Source organism: Hypanus sabinus, chromosome 16 (assembly GCF_030144855.1).
Source record: "Hypanus sabinus isolate sHypSab1 chromosome 16, sHypSab1.hap1, whole genome shotgun sequence".
In the NCBI taxonomy this organism is placed as follows: domain Eukaryota; kingdom Metazoa; phylum Chordata; class Chondrichthyes; order Myliobatiformes; family Dasyatidae; genus Hypanus; species Hypanus sabinus.
In genome coordinates, this window is record NC_082721.1 from 49783831 (window position 1) to 49807279 (window position 23449).

Here is a 23449-nt window from a genome sequence, read left to right on the forward strand (position 1 = left end):
GCAGCTGTGGAGGCCAGGTCACTGGGCAGAGATTGATAGGTTCTTGATTGGACATGGTATAAAAGGTTATGGGGAGAAGTCTAGGAATTGGGGTTGAGCAGGAGAAGAGAAAAAAGGATCATCCATGATTGAATGGCAGAGCAGACTTGATGGGCCACACGGCCTAATTCTGCTCCTGTGTCTTATGGTCTTATGATGTAGCTAAGATGAGCTAGAAAGACAGAAAGTACACCTTGGTTTGTATATTTGCTCTGCGCTTTCCCACTTCTATGGCGAATCAGACTGCAGAAGGTCTGGTAGGCATAGTGATTATGTTACTCAATTTGTTCTGGACCTAGACACAGGATCATATCCTTCCATTGTAAACGGGGAAATGTATTTCAAGGAATTCAGGAAAAAATTGCTGGAGACTCATGAGCCAGTCCTCATTAAGGGATCAAAGGTGGAGAGAGTCGGCAACAGAGATCAAGAAAGGGGAGAGAGGTGTCAGAGATGGACCAAGTGAACTTAAGGGCAGGGTGATTCAAATAATGCAACACCAGAGAAGCTTCCAGAGCTTCTAGAGTACAAAGGACTGTATCCACTAGGGGACACATTGAAAAACCGTATATACATACTGTAGCCATTAGGAAACATACAAAACAGATTTATAAATAGTTATAAAAAATACAAATAGACAATTAATTGTTAAGCTACAAAGAAAATAGCAAATAGTCTAATCAAACAGCATGGAGGCACCTTCACCAACACCCACAGCCCCCAATGATACTACGATTTTATTCTCTGAAGCCAACATGAGAGCACCCTTCAAGAGGGTGAATGCACAGAAAGCATTGGTCCAGATGGTTTACCTAGCTGAGTACTAATCAACTAGTTGAAGTGTTTCTAAAAAGCAAACACGAAGAAATCTGCAGATGCTGGAAATTCAAGCCACACACACAAAATGCTGGTGGAACACAGCAGGCCAGGGCGCATCTATAGGGAGAAGCACTGTCGACATTTCAGGCCAAGACCCTTCATCAGTCCTCTCACTTTGACGGCCTGAGGGTACCGATCTGCTTCAAGCAAGCTTCAATAGAAGAGTGCCCAAGAAGAATGTGGTAACCTCAATGAATATCATCCAGTAGCACTTGCATCCACTGTGATGAAGTTGAGAGGTTGATCAACTCCTGCCAGAGGACTGACTTGGACACACTTCAGTTTGCCTACCACCACAACAGGTCAATAGATGCTACTTCATTGGATCTTCACTCATGTCCTGAACACCTGGACAGTGAAGGTTCATACATCATTCATTCACCAATTACAGTGCAGCATTCAACACTATCATGCCCTCAAAATAATCAGTAAGCTCCAATACCTAGGCCTCAATGCCTCTTTATGCAACAGCCCCAGCACCATATTTAAGTTTGCTGACAACACAATATTTAAGTTGGTCAAATCAAAGGTGGTGATGAATGTGCATATAGGAGAGACTGAAAATCTGGTTGAATGGTGCCACAACAATCTCTCACACGTCGTCAGCTAAACCAAAGAGCTGTTTATTGATTAAAGGAAGTAAAAAACTGGAGGTCGATAACCCAATCCCCATTAGCGGGTAGGAGGTGGAGAGGATGAGTAACTTTAAATTCCTTGCCTTTACAATTTGGAAAGATCTGTCCTTGGACCAACATGCAAGTGCCATTACAAAGGCAGCACAGCAGCACCTCTACTTTCTTGGAGACTTGCGCAGATTTGGCATGTCATCTCAAACTTAGATGCAGATTGGAGAATATTCTGAGTGCTTGCATCATGGTCTGATATGGAAACACTGATATCCAACAAAAAGTAGTGGATGTAGCCAAAAGTATTATAAAGCAGGACAGAAGCAGTTCTTGAGCCTGGTGCAAAGTGCTTTCAGGCTTTTGTATCTTCTGCCCAGAGGGGAGATGTCTGGGTAGGTGGTGTCTTTTATGCCAGCTGTTTACTCAGCAGCAAGACAGAGATGGAGCCAATGGATGAGAGACTGGTTTTCATGACGTACAGACAACTTAGCACAAGTCTGCAGTTTCTAGTTGTCACAGGCAGAGCAGTTGCCATTCCAAGCCATGATGCATCCAGATAGGATGCTTTCTATGCTGGATTAAAAATTGGTAAGAGTTGACAGGAACATGCCAAATTTCTTTAACCTCCTGAGGAAATAGAGGTGCTGTTGAATTTTCTTGCCTGTGGCATCTATGTGGTTGATGATATCACTCCTAAGAATCTGAAGCTGTCAACCCTCTCAATCTCAGCACAATTGATGTACAAACCCCATTTCCAGAAAAGTTGGGATATTTTCCAAAATGCAATAACAAAAATCTGTGATATGTTAATTCACGTGAACCTTTATTTAACTGACAAAAGTACAAAGAAAAGATTTTCAATAGTTTTACTGAGCAACTTAATTTTATTTTGTAAATACACACAAATTTAGAATTTGATGGCTGCAACACACTCAACAAAAGTTGGGACAGAGGCATGTTTACCATTGTGTTACATCACCTTTCTTTTAAAAACACTTTTTAATCATTTTGGAACTGAGGATACTAATTGTAGTAGATTTGCAATTGGAAATTTTGTCCATTCTTGCTTGATATAAGACTTCAGCTGCTCAACAGTCCGTGGTCTCCATTGTCTGATTCTCCTCTTCATGATGCGCCATACATTTTCAATAGGAGATAGATCTGGACTGGCAGCAAGCCAGTCAAGCACACGCACTCTGTGTCTACAAAGCCATGCTGTTGAAGCCCATGCAGATTGTGGTCTGGCATTGTCCTGCTGAAATAAGCATGGACATCGCGGGAAGAGACGTCGCCTTGATGGCAACATATGTCTCTCTAAGTTAATGGTACTTTCACATACTTGCAACTCACCCATGCTGTGGGCACTGATGCACCCCCATACCATCACAGATGCTGTTTTTTGCACCTTTTGCTGATAACAATCAGGATGGTCGTTTTCATCTTTGGCACGGAGAACTCGACACCCATTTTTTTCCGAAAACTAGCTGAAATGTGGACTCATCTGACCACAGCACATGGTTCCACAGTCTTTCAGCCCATCTGCGATGAGTTCGGGCTCAGAAAACTCTCCAGCATTTCTGGATAGAATTGATGTATGGCTTCCTCCTTGCGTAATACAGTTTCAAGTTTCATTTCTGGATGCAGCGACGGACTGTGTCAAGTGACAATGGTTTTCCGAAGTACTCCCGAGCCCAGGTGGCTATAATTGTCACAGTAGCATGACGGTTTCTTAGGCAGTGCTGCCTGAGGGCTCGAAGATCATGCACATTCAACAGTGGTTTCCAACCTTGCCCTTTACGCACTGAGATGTCTCTGAATCTTTTCACAATATTATGTACTGTAGATGTTGAAAGACCTAAATTCTCTGCAATCTTGCATTGGGAAATGTTCCTTTTGAACTGACTAACAATTCTCTCACGAATTTTGGCACGAAGTGGTGAGCCATGACCCATCCTTGCATGCAAAGACTGAGCCTTTGGTGGATGCTACTTTTATACCCAGTCATGATACCTCACCTGCTACCAATTAGCCTGCTTAATGTGGAGTCTTCCAAACCGGTGTTACTTGAATATTCTGTGCACTTTTCAATCTTATTTTAACTCTGTCCCAACTTTTGTTGAGTGTGTTGCAGCCATCAAATTCTAAATTTGTGTATATTTACAAAATACAATTAAGTTGGTCAGTAAAACTATTGAAAATATTTTCTTTGTACTTTTGTCAATTAAATAAAGGTTCACGTGAATTAACATATCACAGATTTTTGTTTTTATTGCATTTTGGAAAATAACCCAACTTTTCTGGAAATAGGGTTTGTAGATAGGAGCATGTGCACTGTCCTATTCCTGAAGAGAATGACCAGCTCATTTATTTTGTTGACATCAAAAGTTTGTCTGTCATGATATGCTCTCTGTCGCATCCAAGCTCTGTCTCCTTCCTGTAAACTAGCTTTTTATCTGAGATACAGCCCTCTGCAGTGGTTTCGTCTAAAGGTTGTAGATGGATTTGGAGCAGAATATGGCCATGCCATCTTGAGTTTACAGGGAGTATAGTGGGTGCAATGGGTTGAGGGAGAAACCTTGTGATAAGACAAGGCTGCTCCATCTTTTTTCCAATTTACTGTTTCTTCCCTTGCCTTTTGCACTCCCAAATGCTTTCACACTTCACTAAACTTTATTTGCCACTTCTTCCCAACTGACCAAATTATCTGTATTTTCTACAGTCCACAGCCTTTTTCTCCACCAAAAGGCAAATTTATTATAATTTTCAAACTTTTTAAATCATGCCCCACACAAGGCTACGTTATTAAAATACACAAGTGAGCAAACACTGATCCCATGGAACTCCAGGAGTAGCAGCCTGGCAGTCACAAAAACATCCATTACTTTTTCACATTTTACTAATTTTGAATCCAGTGAGTCCATGGACTTTTGACCAGTCTATCAGGTGGGGTTGTATCAAAAAGTTCCCATGCAAACTACATGAAATACTGTCCTTTCTGCCTCTTCAAAGAATTAAATCATAGACGTTTCCTAAATAAATCCAAGACTCTTCCCAAACAATCTGAGTCTTTCTATTCAAAGCTTGTGTTACTTAGAATGGTTCCCAATAATTTGTCACCAAATTGGAATATTCCTTTCCACCCAATCTTTTTAAACACAGATAGATATGAAATTATCAGAGCTCTGGGAAATCATGTGATAATGGAAAGTCTAAACATTATATTGCCTGCCCAGTTAATAATTCAGGCGAGTTCAGTACAATTCTTCTGGCCATCCCAGAAATTTCCGTACTCCACATCCACTTGCATTCTTCTGGGATCGCACTGCTGCCACGACCCATGTGATTGAGTAACAGAGGTACAATTGATTACTTACGTTGACACATGAAATACATGAACAAGATTTCCCAATACGACACAAATTCAATGAGAAAAAAAAATTGTGAAGGAGATAGGTTAATGGATTCCATACATTAATGATGTAAGTACTACAAAAATTGAAATTGGTCCAATATCCAAAGTAGTCAACAAAATAACCTATCTGCAATGCATGCACAGGATATGAAAAATATTGACACAACAATAAGACAGTTATTTGATATTGGCTAGTTAATAGTCACTGGAAGCAGATTAGACTTAGTTAGCAATTGATCCTTTTGGCAGAACAGAAATCCTGCAAAAGCCTTAGAGATGAAAAGAAATACAATTCTTCTTTCACCTAGTTAACATAATACCATAATACCAGGTTAGATACTGGTGCAAACATAATTCTCTTCTAGTTTCATGCATACAAAATGTTTTAACCAAGTGACTAGATATACACACATAAGACGTTCAACAAAGTAATTATAAAATCAAGTGATAAATGAGTACAAATTATTCCTATTAAACTGGATCGAACTTACCTAACGTAGAAGATGCAGTTTCTACCAGATTCAAGTCAATTTCTTCAGCCGCCGATCTAATAATAACATCACAATTAAGTAATGAAACCACTCATCATACTGGCACATCAGAGATTAGATCAGAGCATTGTTCCAAAATTACAGTACATCTAAGTATTCACAACACTTAGAGGGAATATCCCAGAGGAATTAACAAATGAATGCACATGGGTGGAACTTACAGGGTCAATCACTTTGGGTTATACTAGAGGTCTCCCATGAGACAAGAAGAATTGGAGGGACATGTATGTAAACAAATTGTGGAAAGGTACAAGAAATAGAATGATTATAGCTGCTGTTAACTCAATATTGAGAATGCCTCAATGAAAGAAGCTTTGCTGGGGCATAATTTGCCAAGAACATCTGAGATAGTTTTTTGACACAATATGTAGATAGTTCTATTACTCGAATAGAACCTTAGTCTAGGAAATGAAAATGCCAGACAGTAGAAGCATCAATGGGGGAAATACTCAGGTATATTACGAATATTAGTGCAAATTTCAAGGTAGTTGATGAATTGGTGCAGGGGACAGGGTTTCAGATTTCTGGATCATTGAGATCTCTTCAGGGGAAGGTACCAAAAAAAAACCCAAAACGAAGTGGGACAAATATCCTTGCAGGCAGGTTTGCTGAGCTGTTGGGGAAGGGTTTAAACTAATTTGGCAGGGGGTGGGGCAGTTGGTGTACAACTAGATATAGTATAGGACATGTAGATGATAGGGCAAAATTGCAGTCAGTGAGATAATTTGAAGTGTAACATGGGAGCAAAATTGAAAAGGGTGATGAATACAGCACTGAGGGTAGTATATTTGAATGCACTCAGTACACAAAAAAGGCAGATGATCTTGTAGTGCAGTTAGAGATTGGCAGGTATTATATTGTGGGCATTACTGAATCATGGCTGAAAGATTGTGGTTGGAAGCTTCACATCCAAGGATACACACTGTATCAAAAGAACAGGCAAGTCGGCAGAGGAGGTGGGGTGGTTCAGTTGGTAAAAATGAAATCAAATCCTTAGAAAGAGGTGACATAGGATCAGAAGATGTAGAATCCTTTTGGGTAGTTAAGAAACTTCAAGGGTAAAAAGACCCTGATGGGAGTTACTGGATATACAGCACTCTAAACAGTAGCCGGGACGTGGGTTAGAAATTACTACGGGAGATTGAAAAGAATGTTGCAATTGTCATGGAAGATTTCAATATGTAGGTAGATTGGGAAAATCTGGCTGATGCTGGATTCTAAGAGAGGGAATTTGTTGGAATTCCCATGAGATGGCTTTTTTTAAAAAAGAACAGTTTGTGGTTGAGCTCACTAGAGGAACTGCAATTTTGGATTAGCTGTTGTGTAATGACCCAGATTTGATTAGGGAGCTTAAGGTAACAAAACCTTTCAGAAGCAGTGATCATAATACCATAGAATTCAGTCTGCAGTTTGAGAGGGAGAGGATACAATCATATGTATCGTTATTACAGGAAGCACAAGAGAGGAGCTGGCCAAAGTTAATCAGGAGGGGCCACTAGCAGGGATGATGGCAGAATAACAATGGCTGGAACTTCTGGGAGCAATTCGGAAGGCACAGGAAAGATATTCCAATAAGTATTTTAAAGGGAGTGATGAATCCATGGCTGATGTTATAAACCGCATAAAAGCAAAAAAATGGCATACACTATAGCAAAAATTAGTGGGAAGGTAGAGGATTAGGAAGCTTTTAAAATCCAACAGAAGGCAACTAAAAAGCCATAATGAGAGAAAAGATGAAATATAAAAGCTAGCCAATAATATAAAAGAGGATACAAAAAGATTTTTCAGGTATATATAAAGAGTAAAACAGAGACAAGGGTGGTTATGGGACCGCCACTATTACTAAGAACGTGCTTGGGAGGCTGAAAAATTTTAAGGTAGATAAGTCACCTGTACCAGATGGACTAAACCCAAGGGTTCTGAAAGAAGCAGCTGAAGAGATTGTGAAGACATTAATAATCTTTCAAGAATCATTAGATTCTGGAATTATTCGGGAGGACTGGAAAACTGCAAATGTCAATTCACTCCTTAAGGGAAGGAAACAGAGCAAAGGAAATTACAGGCCAGACAGACTTACTTCAGTGATTGGAAAGATGCTGGAGTAAACTATTAAGGATGTGGTTTTGGAGGACTTTGAGGCACATGGTAAAATAGGCCAAAGCCAACACAGTTTTTAAAAGGGCAAATCTTGCCTGACAAATCTGTTGTAATTCTTTGAGAAAATAACAGACTGGATAGACAAAAAGAGAGTCAGTTGAAGTTATTTATTTGGATTTTCAGAAGGCCTGCAACAAGGTGAAATATATGAGGCTACCTAACTAGACAAGAGCTCATGGTATTACAGGAAATACAATATACTAGCATTGACAGAAAATTGGCTGACTGGCAGGAGGCAAAGAGTGGGATAAACGGGGCCTTGTCTGGTTGGTGTCAGTAACTAGCAGGGTCAGTGCTGGAACCTCTTTTCACATTTGCCAATGGTTTGGATGAAGGAATTGATGGTTTTGTGGTAAAGTTTCTGGACAACATGAAGATAGGTGAAAGGGCAGGTATTGCTGAGGAAGCAAAGAGTCTGCAGGTCTTAAATTGGTAGAATGGCCAAAGTAGCAGATGGAATATAGTATAGGGAAGTGCATAGTCATGCACTTTGGTAGAAGGCATCAACTATTTTCTAAATGAGGAACAAATTCAAAAACCAGAAGACTTGGGACTCAGGAGTCCTCATGCAAAATTCCCTAAACGTCAACTTGTAGGTTGATGCAGTAGCAACTTCAATATTAGCATTAATTTCAAGAGGACTAGAACATAAAAGCAAGGCTCAATGCTGAGGTTTTACAAGGCATTGGTCAGACCGCACTTGGGAGTATTGGGAGCATTAGGTGCAGTGTTGGGCACCTCATCAAAGAAAATATGTGTTGGCATTGGAAAGAATCTACAGAAAGTTCACAAGAAATGAAAAGGTTGATTTTATAGAAAATACAAAAAATTTAGGCACAAAGGGAGTTGGGAGTCCTTGTACAGATCAAATCTGTGGTGACGAAGGCAAATGCAATATAGACATTCAGTTCAAGAAGACTAGAATATAAAAGCAAGGATGTAATGTTAGATATAAATGTCAAAAGGATGTAATGCTGAAACTGGAGGGGGCTCAGAGGATTAAACAGCTTGTCATATGAAGAGCATTTGATGGCTCTGGGCCTGTATCCACTGGAATTTAGAAGAATGATGGGCGAACTCATTGAAACCTATCAAATGATGAAAGGCCTTGACAGAATGGATATAGAGAGGATATGGTGGGAGACTAAGACCAGAGGACACAACCTCAGAATAAATGGACATCCTTTTAGAACCAAGATGAGGAGAAATTTCTTTAGCCAGAATGGTAAATCTGTGGAATTCTTTGCCACAGACAGCTGTGGAGGCCAAGTCTTTATGTATAGTTATGTCAAGGGTTGATAAAATTCTTGATTAGTCAGGCATGAAATGATAAATGGGAGGGGGGTGGGGGTGGAGCCAGGAGATTGGAGCCACAATGAAATGGCGAAACAAACTCAATGGACCAAATGGCCCAATTCTGCTCTTATGGTCTGAAATATTTAATGAGGTACCATCCTCTGCTTCCCTGGCAATTTCACGGATTTGCTACTCTCTAGGAAAAGCAGTTTCTCTTCACTTCCATCCCAAATTTATTCCCCCAAATCTCAAGGCCATGTCTCCTAGTTTCTCTTGCCAGTGGAAATAAGTCTCCTGTTTTTATCTTATATATTCCTTTCATAATTTTATATGTTTGCATAAGATCTCCTCTCATTTTTCTGAATTTTAGTGAATTCAAAATTCTAGACAATTCCCAAGTGGTTGTGAAATATTCCTGGCAAGATGGATCAAGGAGACTCCAAGGACATTTTATAAATTTATCAAGAGCAGGAGGGTAGCTAGAGAGAGTGTGGATTCCATTAGGGACCACAGCACTAAGCGGTGCTTGGGAGCCAAGCAGTGCAAATGAGATCCTAAATGAATACTGCATCTGTATTGACCAAGGATGGGGAGTTTAGAGAAGTGTACATGGATCATCTGCATCAAGTCTGTATTAAAGAGGTATGAGATGTCATTAGAATCATAAGGGTTGATAAAACTCCCGAAACCTGGTGACATCTATCCCAAGATTCTATGGAAAGCAAGGGAGAAGGTAGCTGGGTCCCTGACAGATCTTTATTTACATCTTTGTTAGCCAAAGGCCAGGTGCCAGAAGGCTGGAAAATAGCAATATTTTTTTTAAAACTAGGTAATTATATGCAACAAACCCAATTAAAATTAGAGACAATCTTAAGGTATAGGTTTTTTGTAAATTTGGAATAGTCAGCATGGCTTTGTGCTAAAGAAATCCTTGCTTTCTAATTTAATTGAGCAAATATGTAAGAAAAGTAAGAAAGTTGATGAAGGCAGGGTAGTAGATGTTGTCTGTTTAGATTTTAAAATACTGTATCTTAAAATAAAGTCTTATATAGCAGGCTAGTCCAGAAAGTTCAGGTACACAGGATCAAACGCAAACTGGCTAATTGCTTCCTAGTGACAGGAGGCAGAGAGTAGTTGTGAAAAGATGCTCTCATGACTGTAGGTCTTTAGTGGTGTACTGCAGGGATCAGTACTGGGATATATCCATATACATTAATGACTCAAATGTGACTGTAAGAGATGTGATTAATAAATTTGCAGATTACACAAAAGTCAGTGATATTCAGAATACTAAAGGTGGTCTTCCAAGGCTATAGATCAGATGGAAAATTGGGCAAAACTTTGTAATTTAATCCCAACAGTAATGAGAGTCAAACAGAGGTAAGACAAACAATAGACTGCAAGGGACCAAAAAACCTTTCACAAAACTTGGTAAATTCTTTTTGAAGCATGAATAAACTATTCAAATAATAAATCTAGCATGTATTCACAACATGCAGTTTAAAAATAACTGCAAGGTTCCTAGCAATCTACAAAGTTCTCGCAGCCTCCGCATAGTCTTCCTGCAGCTGGAACGTCTGTCCAGAAACAAATCCAGTTTAAAAACTCTGAACACTCAGGGATTTTTTCTAGACGTGCTTAACTTGAGCATTATAAGTACGTTTTGCGAAGTCCTGGTCCTTTCCTACTCAACTTTATTATACCTTGGATTTGGTCCTTGAGAAGCAGCACTGGTATCTTCTTTTGTTTCTTCCTCCTTTGGCCTTTCTTCTGCGGCTGTACTACTGGGATCAGATGCTGGAACTACAGCTGGTGGAGAGGCAGGGGCCGCGGTTGGAGCTGTGTTAGGGGTGGAAGCCTGATTTGAAGGAAATATTGAATCTGCAATTAAGGTTGGAAAGGAAGATGAAGTTGTTGAAGCTGAAGTTCCCGTCGAGGTGGAGGCAGCTGCTGTGGTACTCACTGAAGCAGGTACTGGAGCAGGTTGTGTTGACGGTGTAGGTGCAGCAGTAGCTTTAGGCTGTTTTTAAAGAAAAAAATCTCTAATTAGATCAGCAGTACTGAATAATACAACTGGGAGAGCAGCCAAGCATCTCTGCACATTCAATCATAGACACATTGTAATCCTTGTCTTAAATGAAGAAAGAATTCAGGCTTTCCTCCAGAGTCATATTTTGCCACTGCATAGGGTATCTTCTAATACATCATGAATATGATTATATTGTCCATCCAAATATGCAGGGTAAATGAGGGAACCTAACGTATTGGGCATTTTCCACAGCCCCACCTTCAGCAAAACAAGTAATATCACCCTTAACTGCCTCATTAACCTAGAATCATATTCCAGATATTGCCTTTGTCCTATAAATGCCTCCCTTCACTTTCACTTCAAATCCTTATGTAATCTCTTTTCCAGTTCTGAAGTGTCCTAATCTCAAAATGTAAACTGTTTCTCTTTTGACAAAAGTTGCCCAATCTCCTAAGTGATTTTTTAAGCATTTTCTAATTATATTTCAGATACAGGAGTATGCAGTGGACATATTCCTCACTCCTCCAGAGTAACTTCCAATACTAGACCAAGGCTGTAAGCTGGGTAACACCGCTTCATACCACCAAAATTATATTATTTCTCAAAGCAAAAGAACTTTGCAAGCACACCAACAACTCCTCTTCCTAAAGTTTATTTTTATTGTTTACACTGACCTAGTTGACCAAAAATAGAAATATTTGTTCCAAACTGACTCTGAAGTGATACAAACTGGTTAGGAGCATACCTGCCACCTTGGCAGCAAATGAAAGAGTCCCAAAAAGATAGGAAGGGAAAATCTTGGGCAACATTCTTTTAAAATAAATGTAGAGAATGAAAGGTATTTTAAAAATTGCAATTTTTGTGTTGATTTTTGTACTTAAATGTCTAATCGTTAAGAGGTTTGAAGTCTAGATCCAGGCCTAGACTATGTTTTGTTTTTCTTTCCATTGGTTTTGTTACCGAGAAATACATTCTTACAAACCACTAAGATGACTGACGAGGACAGGATGTGTGTCATATATGTGGACTTTATAAATGTTTTTGACAAACTGGTCCAGAAGGAGAGATCACATGGAATCTAGAGTAGGCGAGCTAATTAGTTACAAAACTAGCTGGGTGGAAATATTCTGAGGGGGGTGGTACAGAGATGAATTTCATACCAAAGGCCTGTGACCAATGGTGTACATTGGTCACACAAAGAAATGACAAATGACAGGGTTCAGGGAATGTTGTAGAACAGAGACACCTACAGATATAAGTTCATGGTGACACTGGTAGAGAAGGTGGTGAAGGTGTATGGCATACTTGGCTTCACTGGATAGACTGAGTACAAGAGTTGCGATTTCCTGTATCAGATGCAGGTGAGACCACACGTGGAACACTGCAGTAAAGGAAGAATGTGTTTAGGCTAGCAAAGATGCAGGAATGCTCTCACGTTGGTCTCAAAGACTGAAATCACAGGATCATTGAGGCTGTGGGATTTCGTGATGATTCTTCCATTGTTTGATGGTCAAAGTGTGCATAAAAGGTGTTGAGCTCATCTGAAAGCAAAATCCTGTTACACCTATCTTTTTTTTTCACTTTGTAAGAAGTGCTAGAATTCAAGCCCTGCCACAACTGTCAGGCATCCTTCATTGGTTCAAGTTTAGTCTGGAATTGCCACTTTGCCAGTAAGATGGCTTTCCTGAGATCATACCTAGGCCTCTTGTAACCTTCTTGATCACCCAACTTGAATGCATCTGATCTAGCCCTCAACAGATTGTGAATCTCACAGTTCATCCTGGACTTCTGGTTGGGGAAAACTGAATGTTTTTGACAGGACACACTTGTCTACAACCATTTTTGGTCCTAATCTTCTGATCCTTGCTCTTTAGCTTCTGCTTGTATGCAGGTAGGAGATGCAAAGCCAAGTGATCAGATTTTCCAAAAAGCTTCTAGGCATGAAACAGTAGGGATTTCTTACCTTAGCACAGCAGTAGTCTAGTATTGGGACCTCTGGTGCTACAGGTTATATGCTGATGGTAATTGGGCATGGAACTTAGATCTGTATTGTTTGCCTTTCAACACAGCAGAATGTTGATTCTTCAAGAGAAGCTCATTGAAATAAAGGTATTAATTTACCTCCCCATAAATAAAATGTAATTTAAATAACTGAGTCTGTGATTTTGTAATTTACAAACAATATAGTACAGTAAACCTTAAGACAGTACCAATGAAGGAACCAAACTGGGTTATCCACTACATATACAAATAAATAACCACACTGCTCTAACAAGATGAGTGAGCTTTAAGTTGAAACTCTTCATTTAACAGATCCTATCAAATTGCTTACCTTTGTTACCATAACCACTACGAAGTTCTTCTCATCAATTTTGTAATCTTTTAGTTGAGTGTCATCATTGAGGATTTTACCTGCAACAAATAGTCAGTGAACTTTAACCTTAATTTACACACTTTAAACAAACAAAACAGAGCCATACATGGACAATGTTTAAAGTGACCAAATACAATTGAGCCTATACAATGCAGAACAGAGTTCTAATCTCACATTCAACTTAAGTGAATTAAATAATTATTGTCATGTATGGGGAGATAACACTATAATGTTGAGAGCTGCAGGTTGGTTCAGCAACTTTAGCTATGACCTTCATGACATGGATAAATAGACTTTTATGTAGCAATTCAGAAATCAGAATTTAGAAGGACCAAGATGTGTGCAAAGTTGGTTAAGCATGGAATGACCAAAGACAAAATGTGAAGATTCTTAAAACATCAAAAGGCAACAGTCACTCTTCCCTAAGAGCAGGGGTTTCCAATATTTTTAAAAAATATATACATGCCATGGACCCCTACCATTAACTGAGTCGTCTGTGGACCCCAGCTTGAGAGGCAAGTCTTTATCTGCCTAGTATTTACTTTTGTTTTCTTATTTCCTTGCAATATAGGAGATTGGCGTTCAGCCCAAAAGGTCTGACAGCAATCCCATTGACCACTTCATTATAACTTGTTCTCTTACATATATGTTAAGCCACTATTCCAACTCTCATGCCCCCAAACAATTCTTCTACCATCATCTACACCAGGAGCAACTTACAGAAACTTAACGGTTCACGGATCACTGGGAGAAAAGAGAGGATTCAGAGAAAACCCACTGCATCACTGCCTAGTATGGGAACTGTAATTCGCTCAATTACAGGACTCTGCAGGGGGTGGTGCAGAAAGCCCAGCGCATCTGTAGATGTAAACTTCCCACTATTCAGGACACTTACCAAGACAGGTGTGCAAAAAGAGATCAGGGACCCGAGTTACCCCAACCATAAACTTTTCTAGCTGCTACCATCCAAGAAACAGTACTGCAGCATAAAAGCAAGGACCAACAGACTCTGGGACAGCTTCTTCCACCAGGCCATAAGACTGATTAATTCATGCTGATACAATTGTATTTCTATGTTATATCGACTTTTCTGTTGTACAATTACAAATTACATTTAGACAGAGACACGACTTAAAGATTTTAACTTCTCGTATATGAAGGATGTAAGCAATAAAGTCAATTCAATTCACACAGATTCTGCAAGACTTTACAGATTGCTAAAACTGCCTTGAGTGATACTGTCAAACAGCACCACTGCAGTTCCATTCCTCCTTCACCAGTATTGTACATACATATAAACAGGAACCTTCTATAGTATGTACAAATACACACTTTAGTAATGTTACAAAGGATGAACAACTCTGATGGGCAGAAGGGTGCAGGGTTGCCCATTCTCCCTTTTGGAGAATCACAAACCGTTACTATTTCAATGCTGCTAATAAGGAGGGTAAGAGAGACAAAAGAAAACATGCCAGGACAGCTGTTACTGATAACAGCTCATGAGAGAGAATGAGAGACACAGATAAGAGGTAAACAAGTTGGAACATCTGCTATTGATAAGAGGAGAGGAGCCATTGATTTACTGTTATTGTCTTTTGGAGAAGGATTGTTTACTTGGTACTATTCTAATCATTGAAATTCCTCAGCAGACAGCTGGAGTGGGCTAGTTTGATGGGCTAAGCCATTCAAAACTGATTGACACTTGAGACCCCGTGAGTGGGGATAAAAGTGAGGTCTGGGGAGACGTCCCTTAGACGCACCAGGAGACACACTAGTGAGCATCAGACACCCACGAGAAAGTGTGGGGCATCGGGGACCGAACGAAGGATCGATAAATTTTGACTCACTGTTTATAGCGAGGCCGGTGGGGGCTTGTGTGTGTGTCCACCCTTGCCTGGGTGACGAGTCCACCACGGAAAAAATGTCCAGCTAAAGGACGGAGGGGTCATACTTGAATGGCCACAGCAATAACACATCGACGGATCAAGATCGTAAAGGAAGGTTGGCAAGACAATAGCTGTTACTGTTCGCGCTCTCTCTCTCTCTCCAACAATTACAACACATCGACCAACAACTACCTCAGCCTGCATGAACTGAACTGAACTTTATATTTCCACGTGACAATTCATTATCCCCTAGACAACGATAGAGCTGGTTACTATTATACCCACACTTTTAGGTTTAGTATTGCTAACGTATATTATCTGTATATTTTGCATTGATATTGTTTTGTATATTTTTACTAATAAACACTGTTGAAAATAGTACCACCAGACTCCAACAGACACTTCTATCTTTGCTGGTAAGACACCCAGTTACGGGATAAGTAACAGTTAGAAAGCATGACACTACAAAAGTGCCAAGTCACAAGAGCAGAATGGCTCCAAAACACAGCTGATTTATTATCCCTCTCAATCCTATTCTCCTCCTTGTAATCTTTAACACCCTTATTAATCAAGAACCCATCAACCCCCACTTTAAATATACCCAATGACTTGACTTCCACGCCGCCCGTGACCATCAATTCCACAGATTCACCATTCTAGGGCTAAAGAAATTCCTCTTCATCTGTTATAAATGGATGCCCCTCTACTCTGATCCTCTGGTCCTACACTCCATCAGTACGGAACTATCTTCACCAGACCCACTCTATACTGGCCTTTCAATTCGATAGGCTTCACTGAGATCCTCCCCTCATTCTTCTAAACTCCAGCAAGTACAGTCCTAGAGGTATCAAACACTCATGTCAAGCCTTTCATTCAGAGAATAATTCAGGTAAACCTCCTCTGAACCCACTAAGGCCAGCACATCCATTCTTAGATCAGAGGACAAATTTGCTCACAGTACTCCAAATGCAACCTGAGCAAAACTTTATAAAGTCTCAGATTACATTCTTGCTTTCATATTCTGGTCTTACTGAAATGAATGCCAACTTTGTATTGACCTTCCCTAATAGTGACCCAACCTCCAAGTTAACCTTTAGGGAATCCTGCATGAAGGGACTCCCAAGTTATACTCCATCTGCCACATTGTTGCCCATTCTCCCAATCCAAGTCCTTCTGCAGGCTCCCTGCTTCCTCAACATTACCTGTCCCTCCACTTATCAGCAGCAAACTTGGCCACAAAGCCATCAAATTCCATCAAACAAATCACAGACATGTCATGGTCCCAAGAGAAACTCCTGCAGAACACCACCATAATTCATTGAAAGTGGGTAGATAGGGTCATAAAGAAAGTGTGGAACACTGGCCTTCATAAAGTATTGGGTACAGGAGATGGGATGTTATGTTTAAGGTTTAAACTAATTTGGTAGGGTGGTGGGAACTGGAATGATAGGGCTATGGAAGGGGAAAACAGCAATAAATCAAAGATAGCTTGCAACAGAGATGACAGAAAGGCCAGGCAGAAGATGAGGAATAATCACAGCCAGTGTGATAAGCTACAGGGCAATAGAGGCATGGTGCAGTTAAAACAGAAAGCAACAAATACTGGACTGAAAATGTTATATTTGAATGCATGCAACTTAAGAAATAAAATGGACAACCTTGAAATTCTGCTACAGAATGGCAAGTATGATGTTGTGGCCATCTCTGAAACTTGGCTAAGGGATGGCTGCCATTGGGAGATGAACGTTCAAGGATATACAGTGTATCAGAAAGCTAGGTTAGCAGACAGAGAGGGTGGTGTGGCCCTGTGTACAATAAATAATATTAAATCATTTGAAAGAGATGACTTGGGATTGGAAGGTGTAGAGTCTCTATGGGTTGAGTTAAGACATGGCAAGGGTAAAGGACCCTAATGGCAGTTGTATACAGGCCTCCAAACAGCAGCCAGGATGTGGATTACAAATTACAGCAGGAGATTGAAAAGGCATGTCAGAAGGGCAATGCCATGATAATCGGGGATTTTAACAAGGAAGTGGATTGGGAAAACCAGGTCAGTACTGGACCTCAAGAGAGAATTTGTAGAATGTTTAAGGGATGGCTTTTTAGAACAGCTTGTTGTTAAGCCCACCAGAGCAATGATCCAAAGGTAATGAGAAAGCTTAAGGTTAAGTAACCCCTAGGGAACAGTGATCACAATATGATCAAATTCATTCTGAAATTTGAGAAGGAGAAACTAAATTTCAATGTGTCAGTATTTCAGTGGAATAAAAGAAATTACAATGGCATGAGAGGGGAACTGGCCAAAGTTGACTGGAAAGGGACATTAGCAGGAAAGACAGCAGAACAACAATAGCTGGAATTTCTGCAAAAAATTAGGAAAGTGCAAGACATATTCCAAATAAGAAGAAATTTTCCAAATGGAAGAAGGACACTACTGTGGCTGACAAGTGAAGTCAGTGTCAAAGTAAAAGCAAGAGAGGGCATACAAGGAAGACAAAGCTAGTGGGAAGATGGAGGATAGGGAAGCTTTTAAAAACTTGAAGGAAACTAAGAAGGTCACTAGCAATGAAAAGATGAATTATGAAAGGAAGCTGGTGACTAATATCAAAGAAAATACTAAAAACTTTTTTTAAGTACATAAAGGGCAAAAGAGTTGAGGGTAGATATAGGACCAATAGAAAATGACTCTGTAATGAGAGACACAGAGAAGGCAAAGGAACTGCACACGTAAGTGAAGTACGTGCAGTGAAAATTATGACTGAGAAGGGGTTCAGGAAGCTTAATGATTGGAGGGTGGATAAATCTCCTGGGCCTGATGGAATGCACCCTCGGGTTCTGAAGGAAGTAGCTGGAGAGATTGCAGAGGCATTAACAATGATCTTTCAAGAATCAATAGATTCTAGCATTGTACTGGATGGCTGGAAAATTGCAAATGTCACTCCACTATTTAAGAAGGGTGGGAGGCAGTAGAAAGAAAACTATAGACCAGTTAGCCCTACATCAATGGTTGGGAAGTTGTTGGAATCAATTGTTAGGGATGAGATTATGAAGTACCTGGAGGCACATGACAAGATAGGACAACACCAGTATGATTTCCTGAAAGGAAAATCCTGCTTGACTAACTTCTGCAATTCTTTTGAAGAAATGCCGTAGATGTGGTGTACTTGGATTTTCAGGCCTTTGACAAGGTGCCACACACGAGACCGCTTAGCAAAATAAGAACCCATGGAATTATAGGGAAGTTACTAGCATGGGTGGAGCATTGGCTGATCAGTAGAAAACAGAGTAGAAATAAAGGGAACCAATTCTAGCTGGCTGCCAATTACCAGTGGAGTTCCACAGGGGTCAGTGTTGGGACCGCTGCTTTTTATGATGTACTTCAATGATTTGGACTATGGGATTAATGCATTTGTGGCTAAATGATATGAAGATAGGTGGAGGAGTGAGTAGTGTTGAAGAAACAGAGAGCTTGTAGAGAGGCTTAGATAATCTAGGGGAATGGGCAAAGTGGCAAATGAAATACAATGTCACACATTTTGATAGAAGAAATAAATGGGGAGACTATTATTTAGATGGGGAGAGATTTCAAAATGCAAAGATTTAAAGGGACTTGAGAGCCCTTGTGCAGGATATCCTAAAGGTTAACCGCCAGGTTGAGTTGGTGGTGAAGAAGGTGAATGCAATGTTGGTATTCATTTCTAGAGGTATAGAATATAAGAGCAGGGATGTGATGTTGAGGCTCTATAAGGTACTTGTGAGACCACACTTGGGAGTATTGTGTGCAGTTTTGGTCACCTTCCTACAGGAAAGATGTTAATAAGATTGAAAGACTAAAGAAAGAAATCACAAGGATGTTGCTTGGACTGGTGGACCTGATTTATAAGGCAAGGCTGAATAGATTAGAACTTTATTCCCTATAACACAAAAGACTGAGAGGAGATTTGATAGTGGTCTACAAAATTATGAAGGGTACAGATAGGGTAAATGCAAGCAGGCTTTTACCACTGAGGTTGGGTGCGTCTACAACAAGGTATGGGTTAAGGATGAAAGGTGAAATATTTGATGGAAACTCGAGAAATTTCTTCACTCAGAGGGTCATGAGAATGTGGAATGAACTGCCAATGGTGGATGTGATTTCAATTTCAACATTTAAGAGAAGTTTGGATAGATACATGGATGGAAGGGATATGGTGGGCTATGGTCTAGATGCAGGTCAATCGGACAAGACAATTTAAATGATTCAGCACAGAACAGATAGGCCGAAAGGCCTGTCTCTGTGCTGTAATTTTCTATGGCTATTAGAACCCTCGAGTGTAGTCCATCTGTTCTAGGTGACTTAGCTACCTTCAGACCTTTCAGCCTCCCAGGTATCTTCTCCTTAGTAAAAATCAGGGCATTCACTTCTATACCGACACACAAATTTCTGGCTTACTGCAGTATCTTCCACGGTTAAGACTGATGCAACATACGTAAGTTCATCCACAAATTCTTTGCCCCCTATTACCATTTCTCCAGGTGTCATTTTCCACTGGAGAATATCCACTCTCATATATCTTCTACTCTTTATACATCTGAAAAGTCATTCCAGTTAGTAGGTTAATTGGTCATTGTAAATTGTTCCATGATTAGGCTAGGTTTAATCAGAGTTCTTGGGCAGTGTAGCTCGAAGGGGTGGAGGGGCCCTTTCTATTTCATAAGACCATAAGACATGGGAGTAGAATTGGGCCAATTGGCCCATCTAATCTGCTCCGCCATTCAATCATGGCTGATGTTATTTTCCCCTCCTCGGCCCCACTCCCCAGCCTTCTTCCCATAACCCTTGTGTTGTGGCCAGTCAAGAACCTATCAAGAAATACACCCAACAACACGCAACCACAGCTGCCTGGGGTAACAAATTCCACAAATTCACCACTCTGTAGCTAGAGAAATTTCTTTGCATCTGTTTTAAATGGACACCCCTCTATCCAGAGGCTGTGCCCTCTTGTCCTAGACTTCCTCCACCATGCAAAACATCCTTTCCACATCTACTCTGTCTAGGCCTTTCAACATTTCAAAGTTTTCAATGAGATCCTCCCGCATCCTTCTAAATTCCAATGAGTACAGACCCAGAGCCATCAAACGTTCCTTGTATGATAACCCTTTCATTCCTGGAATCATCCTTGTGAGCCTCCTCTGAATCCTCTCCAATGCCAGCACATCTTCTCCTAAATAAGGAGCCCAAAACTGTTAAGAGTACTCAAGGTGAGGCCTCACCAGTGCCTTATAAAGCCTCAGTATCACATCCCTGCTCTTGTATTCTAGACCTTCTAAAATGAATGCTAACTTTCCATTTATCTTCCTCACCACCTCAACCTGCAAGATAACGTTTAAGGAGTTCTGCACAAGGCTTCCCAAGTCCCTTCACATCTCAGATATTTGGGTTTTCCTCCCGGTTTAAAAAATAGTCTGCATCTTTATTTCTTCTAACAGTGCATGACCATGCATATTTCCAACATTGTATTTTATTTGCCACTTTCTTGTTATTTCTCCTAATCTGTCTAAGTCCTTTTGCAGCCTATCCATTTCCAACACTACCTGCACCTCCACCAATCTTTGTATCATCTGCAAACTGGCAACAAAGCTATCTATTTCATCATCTAAATCATTGACATACAACTGTTACATACTCGTGACACATGACAGTGAAGCCCTTGTCATGTGACTGGGGTTGAAGCTGTACTGGACTTGAGGTGATGGTCTTGTGATGGTGGTGACGTCATTTTCCCCACCAGTAGAGATCATGTGACGGGTTTTTTTTTACACAGGTTATAAAAGGTAGACCCCACCCTGTGAGGAGGGGCAGTTCGTGGCTGGATTTGCCAGGTTGACTTCATGCCACTGCGTGTTTTAAGAGATGACGCAGTTTAGTTGAAGGATGAAGTTTTTATTTAATGTCTAAAGTTTAAAAGGTTATTGCCAGCAGGTTCTTTATGATTCTGTTAGTTCGAAATTAGAGGAGAGTGAAGATTCGAAGTTGGAAGTTAAAGATCGAGGAGAATCGCTTTCTACGGTGAAACGGGGGCGACCTTTGTTTGATCCTTATTTGGAAGGATTTCGTTGACTATCTTCGTGTTAATCCCTGGGTTTACCTAGAAAGGATTGAAGGTAGTGGAGAAGGAAAGGTCAGTGCCTTTAAGCCGTTCTGTTTCGTGAATTCTTCGTGGGAAGTTCGACGTCAGGGATCGAAGCCAAGCGACGTGAAAGAGAATTTAAATCGTCCTATAAAGTCTCTCCTTTTAAATGGACTGTGAGCATATCGAACTTTTGGCAATACCACTTTAAAGAACTGTTTTTGGCAATACCACTTTAAAGAACTATTTTGGAATATCACTTTACGAACTGTTTGGGCTGCCGCTCAGCAGCTGTTTCCGGTTACGGTAGTGTTTGTTTACTTTTGGGGGGTTTGTTTTCTGTGTTTAATAAACGTGTTGTTTGTTATAAGAAACCCTTGCCGAACTCATATATTTATTGTTGCCTGAGTACGTAACACAACATAAAAAGAAGCAATCCCAACACTGAACCCTACCGAACACCTCTAGTCACTGGTAGCCAACAAGAAAAAGATCCTTTTATTCTCATTTGCTGCCTCCTACCAATCAACCAATGTTCTAACCATGCCAGTAACTTTCCTGTAATACCATGGGCTCTTAACTTGGTAAGTAACCTTGTCAAAGGCCTTCTGAAACTCCAACTATACAACATCCACGACATTCCCTTTAACTATCCTACTTGAATTTCCTCAAATAATTCCAACAGATTCGTCAGGCAAAATTTTTCTTTAAGGAAACCATGCTGACTATTTTGTCCTGTGTCACCAAGTACTCCACAAGCTCATCCTTAACAATTGACTCCAACATCTTCCCAACCACTGAGGTCATAAACTGGTCTCATTTTTTTTCCGCTGTCTTTCTCCTTTCTTAAAGGGTGGACAAGTATTTGCAATTTTCCTGTCCTGCAGAACCACGTCACAGTCAAATGATTCTTGAAAGATCATTACTAATGCCTCCATAATCTCGATCGCTACCTCTTGCAGGTTCAGTTCATCTGGTCCTGGTGACTTAGGTACTTTTAGATATTTCAGCTTTTTGAGCACCTTCTCCTTTGAATAGTAACTGCACCCACTTCTCTTCCTTCACACACTACAACATCTGGCACACTCCTAGTGTCTTCCACACTGAAGACTGATGCAAAATACTCTTTTAGTTCATTTTCCATCTCCTTGCCCCCCCATTATTTCTCTGTCCTCATTTTCTAGCAGTCCTATATCCACTCTCATTCTCTCATTTCTTATATTCTTGAAAAAGCCTTTTCTATCTATATTGACAGTTTGCTAGCTTGCTTTCATATTTCAACTTTTCCCTCCTCATGATCCTTAGAGTTGCTTTCTGTAGGTTTTTAAAAGCTCCCAAATCCTCTATCTTCCCACTAATTTTTGCTTGTATGCCCTCTCTTTTGCTCTTATGAAGGGAAGCTTTGACTTCCCTTGTCAGCCACAGATACTATTTCGCCATTTGAGTACGTGTTTTTGGAATACATCTATCCTGCACCTTCCTCATTTTTCCCAGAAACTCACACCATTTCTGCTCTGTTGTCATCCCTGCCAGCAGCTCCTTCCAATTTATTTTGGGCGACTCCTCTCTCATACCACTGTAATTTCTATTACTCCACTAAAATACTATGTCAGGCTTTACTTTCTCCCTATCAAGTTTCAAGTTGAACTCAATCATATTGTAATCTCTGCCTGCTAAGGGTTCTTTTACACTAAGTTCCCTAATCATCTCTGATTCATTACATAACACCCCATCCAGTATAGTCGATCCCATAGTAGGCACAACAACAAAAAGCTCTAAAAAGCCATCTCCTAGGCATTCAACAAATTTGCTCTTTTGGGATCCATTACCAACCTGATTTTCCCAATTGACCTGAATGTTAACATTTCCCAAGCTCATCCTAACATTGCCCTTTTGACATGACTTTTCCATTTCCTGTTGTAATCTGTGGTCCGCATCCCAGCTACTACTTCGAGGTCTGTACATAACTGCCAGAGTCCTTTTACCCTTACCATTTCTTAACTCAACCCTCAAGGATTCAGAGTGTTTTCCAAGGCCATATCACATATTTCTAATGATCTGATGCCTTCTTTACCAGCAGAGCCACACCA

The 23449-nt window shown here is 40.3% G+C and overlaps 1 protein-coding gene across 2 annotated transcripts in view; it reads right to left on the minus strand.

Moving 5' to 3' along the window:
• The window catches only part of LOC132406281 (UV excision repair protein RAD23 homolog B-like), a 97957-nt gene that overhangs the window by 40650 nt on the left and 33858 nt on the right, over positions 1-23449 (minus strand). The window contains exons 3-6 of one of the 2 annotated variants that reach the window (XM_059991706.1): positions 13322-13401; positions 10924-10980; positions 10664-10818; positions 5448-5503 (exon numbers count right to left, since the gene is read on the minus strand). In XM_059991706.1, coding sequence (XP_059847689.1) covers positions 5448-5503; positions 10664-10818; positions 10924-10980; positions 13322-13401 — 348 coding nt within the window. Of the gene's footprint in view, positions 1-5447; positions 5504-10663; positions 10981-13321; positions 13402-23449 lie in introns of both variants that reach the window. The other variant, XM_059991705.1, reaches the window with a different exon arrangement.